General features: G+C 40.7%; 1 protein-coding gene across 2 annotated transcripts; it reads right to left on the bottom strand.

Moving 5' to 3' along the window:
* Positions 1-2,908: 2,908 nt before the first annotated feature.
* On the bottom strand, positions 2,909-6,138 carry LOC146559810 (low affinity immunoglobulin gamma Fc region receptor III-B-like). 2 transcript variants are annotated; one of them, XM_085243572.1, is made up of 6 exons: positions 6,048-6,138; positions 5,923-5,958; positions 5,506-5,796; positions 4,722-4,994; positions 4,157-4,429; positions 2,909-4,019 (listed from the first exon to the last, which is right to left on the bottom strand). In XM_085243572.1, exons 1-6 carry the CDS (start codon positions 6,070-6,072, stop codon positions 3,832-3,834), a joined length of 1,086 nt encoding a protein of 361 aa, XP_085099698.1. In that variant the 5' UTR covers positions 6,073-6,138; the 3' UTR covers positions 2,909-3,831. The 2 variants fall into 2 exon arrangements, with proteins under 2 accessions (XP_085099698.1, XP_085099699.1); XM_085243573.1 differs by having other exon boundaries at positions 3,881-4,059.
* Positions 6,139-6,550: the final 412 nt, after the last annotated feature.

The following is a 6,550-nucleotide window of genomic DNA, read 5'->3' as shown; positions in this document are numbered from 1 at the left end:
GGTCGGTCAGTTGACTGGACGTAGTTGCGGTTGCTCTCATTGTGGTGTACTACACTGAAGCTAAGTCTACTCCGAAGCCAAAGTACCAGTACACCAAGAAACCCGGCCCTCAGATCACGGTCCACAGAGGCCTGACAGATTTTCCACTCACACTTATTTTACACAGAGCCATTTGGAGAAAAAGGCCATGCAGGAAGAACTGGTTTACCTGGGCCACCTTGCATCAGTGGGCTATGGGCTTCATCTATGGGCTTAAAGGGAGAAAATGGTATGCACTTTAAAATGACTTTATAAGAATCAGAATCAGAATCAGAATACTTTATTGATCCCTGGGGGAAATTATTTTTGTTACAGTGCTCCATTTTAAACCAACATTAAGACAAGACAGACAATACGCTAACTAAGAATAGTACAATATATACATATATATACATACATACATACATAAGTCACTCATAGATAAATAGTTGGAAAAGAAACATGTGTAGCTGTAGCAGCAAACAGTGTGTTAAGTGGATGCATTGTACAGGGAGATGGCCACAGGCAGGAATGATTTCCTGTGTCGTTCAGTGGTGCTTTTCGGTAATCTCAGTCTCTCACTGAACGAGCTCCTGTGACTGACCAACATGTCATGGAGTGGGTGGGAGGTGTTATCCAACATTGTCTTTATCTTGGACAGCATCCGCCTCTCCGACACCACCTTGAGGGAGTCCAGCTCCATCCCCACAACATTGCTGGCCTTACGGATCAGTTTATTAAGTCTGTTGGCATCTGCGACCCTCAGCCTAAGAAAGGAATATTTTATTATGCTATTTACTCATTGGCCACTTTATTATTTAGGTATGCAAACATAGTCAAGACAACCTGCTGAACTTCAAGCTGAGCATCAGAATGGGGAAAAAACGATTTAAGTGACTTTAAGCATGGCATGATTATTAGTGCCACATGTGCGAAATAACCACTTGTAACAACCAAGGTACGCAGAAGAGTTTCTCTGAGTTCACAACACATCAAACCTCGAAGCAGATGGTCTACAACAGCAGAAGACTATACTGGTAATCTGGGTTGGATCTCCTTTTGCATTCAGAATTGTCCTTATTCTTCATGTCATTGATTCAACAAGGTGCTGGAAACATTTCTCAGATATTTTGGTCCATGTTGACAAGACAGCCACAGACAGACACACAGTTGCTGCAGATTTCTTGAAAAGTACTTAATGTCAGGTTCTAGAAACCAGTTTGGGATGATTTGACTTTTGTGACATTATACATACATACATATATAGATACGTATGTACGGACGGACGGACAGACGGTTTTTACACACCGGTTCTTTAGAAACAATGACAGTAAAACCTAGGGATGGACCGAGCCGATATACAGTATCGATATCGGTCTGACCCTGACCTAAATTACTAGATCGTATATCGGGGAGAAAAAAAAAAAGTAATCCGATCCATTAAATATCACAAAAGCACCTCAAAAAACTTGAGACATGGAGTAACCCATGTAGTGACCTTAGCACGTCGGAGCATTATGTGTCATCTGATAAAGCGGCTGTTGAGTGCGAGACCTGTCAGCGGTCTGGAGTTCACACTGAAAGCATTTGGAGCCTCGCCACATGCTGCCAAACCAGGTGTTGTGCCAAGGTAGTTATCCCAGACAAAATTTGTCCCCCTCTGCCCACAACAGAGTGAACAGCAGTGGGCTGAGCACACATCCCTGAGGGGCTCCAGTGCTCAGTGTGGTGGTGTTGGAGGTGCTGTTACTGATCCGGACTGTCTGAGGTCTCTCTGTCAGAAAGTCCAGGATCCAGTTGCAGAGGGAGGTGTTCAGGCGCAGCAGGCCTAGTTTTCCAATCAGGTGCTGAGGAATGATTGTGGATGGAGACGCTCAGAGACTGGAATGGAGCGTATGCCAACAGTGAGGACGACAGCATCTTCTCTGGATTTCTGCTTTACTCAGACAAGCCGTGATGCACACTTTGTGTTTACTATCACAAAGTCTGAATACTGGTGGTGCTAGTGTACATGCTGGTCTGCACGTCTTCTATTATTGCCTAGCCTCTTCTTAAGAAGGGATAGTACTCGCCACACAATAATGCTGCTGCAGAGTAGTGCTCCAAAGTTTTGATTGACACCACCCTAATTAAATATAATGGTTAAATACAGTCCAATTTTTTTTAAGATAGTGAGTAAAGCATCCCAAGAAATACCACTGAGTTAATTATTGGAAGATGGCGTTCACAAGTAGTAAATAAATGAATCTCCTGTTATCCAGACAGAAGAAACTAAGTTTTTTTTAAAATGATAAAAGTGTAAAAGTTCAATATTTAGCATAAAAAATGTATAATTTATCCAACATTTTTGTGCACATGCAGTGCCTCCTTATGTTAAAGCATCCTAATTAAAAGTAGCAGCAGTAAGTGAGAGATCGTGCAGAAGTTTATTATTCAGCTACCAACGCAAAAGATAAAGCACAAAAATATGATCAGTGCTGTTTATCTATTTGTCAGCAAGATTACTGTGTTCCTCTACTGATTCCTTCAGTTAACCTTCAAGTCAATGCCCTGACCCAGTGTCACCCTTGCCTCATTTGCATGAAATGAAAAAGCTCCTTCCTTTTGGGTCCTACTTTTTTCTCACGATTTAACTGCTGCTTCCTTTTTAGTTGTTTTCACCTATAATGACCTAAGTTGTGTGAACATGCATGCAAAAAGTGATCAATAGAAAAGACAAATGTGTTCAAAATAGTCATCACCGACAGCTGCATCTTAATGTAAATCTGTCAAAATATGACTGCACCCCTGTGTCTTATGAAACCAGTGATTGTAATATATAAGAAGTTCTGCTCAAATATGGAGCAGTAAAAAGAAATTGTGTTCACAGAAAATAAAATCCAGCAGTACATAACATTTTTTAAAATGCTTTATTTGATTTTAACATGTATGTGTTAGATATCTCCAACAATTCTGGTACAGCGCTTGATGTTTGTTAACTGGAAATAATTCAAAAAGATAAAAATTGCACAGTTCAGTACAGAACTGTGACAATGACGCAGCGTGATTAGTAGAGGGGTTTGGTTTGTAATGTATGCTACGTTGTCACAGAGAGGCTGTGTGGCACCCTGAGTATTTTAAGTGTTAAAAAAGTCTCAGAATTTGATGAACTTCTTTTAATGTGCCCCCCCAATCACTTTTTTTTTTTTTTGCTTTTGTTGTGACAATAGTTGACATCATAACACAGAGTGAAAAGCTCATTTCCTCCCACCTGATTTGATGCTAAGGCGATATTTAGTTCCGCCAGTAGGTGGCAGTGGCGGATCACACAAATGCGTGACTGACAAAGTAATCCCTTATAAAAGTAGTAATCAGTTACCATCAGTAACACACAACTGCTGTTTTGCTGCGTTTCAGGTGAGAGCGGTAGACGAGCAGTATATACATTTATGTAAAATTGATACTTATTTAAAGTAACGTGACCAAATAAGGGGGTTAATTCAGGTTATCCTTGGGTAACGCTAGTAACGTGGGTGCGCTAGCTAAATGATGTTTCTCTCCTGCATTAGCCTGTAACTGTGTTGTTTCATCAGAAATATGATAGAAAACAATTAGCTGGTTTCAGTGAAAGTTATAAGAAATGTTTTGGTAAACCAGCCAGTACATCTTATGTTGTGGATGTTTACTGGTGACTGGTTTACTGGTTTATTGTCAATTAGTTACTATGTTTATGTCCCCAGACATGTTACCAGGTTCCTCCAATCAATTTGCCTGATCTTGAGTTGTAGCTGAGTTAAAATCCTGGTCTGTAGTCAGCAAAGTGGTTGGGACTGCTTATGAAGTCTTCAGTGGAGGCGCTTGTGATGGTGTGCTCTTTACTGGAGTGAACTGGATCGGCTGGTGAGAGGAGAGGTTAGGGGAGGTTGGTAATGAAGCAGCAGCAGGTGGGAAGTCATCTGTGGCTGAAGCAAGGCGAAATACTGGCCTTTGTCCAGGATGAAGAGGTGGCATCTTCTCAGGTTCTGTTGGGTCAGAGATGAGATGGCCTCTGAGGCTGTGCAACTGTTAGACACAAAGTATCACATTTTTAGCAATCCATTAGGAACTTTGGGGCTTATCGGTGTAGAACAAATGCTGGGGTAAATTAAAATTTAAATACCTCTTATTTGTCCAAAGTTTTTGGGTTCACTGGACTTCGAGAGGCCCAACTGAGGCACCCTGGCCTTGCAGCTGTACAGCCCTGGAGTCTGTTTCACTACATTATAGTTGTCAGAGGTTGCAGGTCCCAGTCGCCTGTTATTTTTGTAGAAATAGAAGTCTATCGGAGGGGCAGGAGCAGGGGCGTTGTACTGCACATGGCAAATGAGCTTCATCCTCTTTAGCTGAGTATCATAGTTGGGGATGATCTTCAAAATTGGCTGTGACAGAACCTCTGTGACAGAAGACATTGATTTAATTTAAGGAAAAAAAAAAGTGGTAGGTCATGAGGCTAAGAATATTTATGTTCAATTGTACTAACAGGAATAACTTAACATTGTGGGAAATATGGGCTTTCTTGCTCAGCATTAAAGGAGAAGGTCTATACACACCAAGTTTAGCACTAGGTGTAAAAATGGATCACTTATAAGAACACTATCTAGATTAGCACATCTCTCAAAGCATGCTGTCATTCCTTTAACTACACCACACCTAAGATAAGAACACACAATTCTGTGTAATCTCACCTAAGATCTGTACATGAGCACCAGCAGAAATGACAGAGTGTGTTTGTCCCATCACATCCCAGGAAGCCCTGCAAGAATATACTCCTAGGTCCTCAAGGCTCAAGTTGGTCAGATAGAAATCTGGCTTGTGACCGTTTTGTCTCATTACTTCAACGCCATCTTTGTACAAAATAATGTCTTCAAGTCGGGGGTTCCCTCTGACACGACATGTCACCTCCAATGTGCTCCCGACAAGTTGAGGATGTCGTGGGACTTGCAGAATCGCCCAGCCACCTACGGAAACACCACAGAGTTACCTCTGAATAACTTCCAATCTTACATTAGTAAAGCAATGGGAGAAATTCACTAATTTCCTAACATTTAATGTAACAACATCTAACAATAATGCGTAATGCTACAATGCAAGAAGGGGAGGTTAAGGTACTCTATAATACAGCCTGCACCCCTGATATACTGTCTAGTTATAACATAAGGTGGGGAAAAGATACCACATAAGTACAAAAAACCCCAAACAAAACAAGTCCATGTTGTACCAAATTGACATTTTAAGTAGAATTATAGAAGATTTATATGTTAAACCCTAGAAAGTCACAGTATAAGTTGCAGGCTGTATTAAGAAGTGCTGCCATCACTCACAGCATGTCTTAGATGAGCTGCACAGAAAACCTAAAGTTGAAAAGAAGCTTATAGATGTTCAATGCTCCAGTGTTAGGATTACACAGGAAGAAAGAAGCCTAACGTGCAAAGCAATTTTATTTCTTTCATGCAGACAAACAGATCTTACCGTCCACCTTGAGCTCCACAGGGACACTTTGCTGGGTGCGAATCTTTCCCACCTTCGTGTTTCTTATTCCTTGGCAGTAGTATTTCCCGCTCTCTTGAACTTTGGTATTCAACAGATTTAATTCCTGCCCAGTCTGTGAGAGCTCCTCAGAGCCCCTGAACCACAGGTAGGTCCAGTTAGACCTGTGCACATCAGGAATACTGCATCTCAAGTGTGCTCTCTCCCCCGAGAAGATCCTTGAATGTCCTGACACCAACTCGATGTTGGCTCTGAAAGACGTCTCAGTGGGAACTGCAGAAAAAAAGAAGAATACGTTTAAAGGATCTATTTTGGTAATGAGTGTAAATCCTGAGATCACTTCTAAAATAATATCTGTGCAAATTGAAAGTATATTTGTAAAGAATATTTGGTCCATACCATGAGACACTACAATCTGTGAGAGTGCTGAAAAAACTGAAAGAAAATAATCAAGTTTAAATGACAGTTACATCAGGTCAGTATGTAAAAGTACATTTTCATTAAATGAGCTGAAGAAAACTCACCAAAGAGAGAGATGAGCTTGTCCATTTTGGAGACTCTTCAAGAAACAGAAACCGATCGAGTATTTATTCATTTTCACTAAAAGGAGAAGTGAAAATGCTTCTTACCCCCCTCGGGGTGTAACACATGAGGACTTCATCTTTTCCAAACAATTTTCTACCGTAGGCTAAAATTTGTTTCATGGTAAACCACATCATGTGGCAAATTAAAGAACTTCCCTCCTGAATCTGACCCCTGTTAAATAGCTCTGATATGTTGCACAGTTCTCCCCAACAACACTTTTTTTCTTCTTCTGATTAATGTGGAAAGTTGATATTTTCCAGATTTAGCAAACACAGTTGTTCTGTTTATTTGTTGTATCAAGCCAATTGAAATAATGCAAATTTTACACTTTATTATTGTAGTACTGATGCAGTAGTCTGCTATGAGCTTTTTTCTCTTACAGCACTGTGTAAAAGCCATGAGTCACCCCTCGTGCCTTTATATTTTGCCAGGAAAATGGGAA

Source organism: Mchenga conophoros, linkage group LG14 (assembly GCF_057382185.1).
Source record: "Mchenga conophoros isolate Kocher_MC1m ecotype Shallow Benthic linkage group LG14, M_conophoros_male_GT1.1, whole genome shotgun sequence".
NCBI lineage: Eukaryota > Metazoa > Chordata > Actinopteri > Cichliformes > Cichlidae > Mchenga > Mchenga conophoros.
The sequence above is the reverse complement of the archived record's forward strand: the minus strand, read 5'-3'. Positions and strand labels throughout refer to the sequence as shown.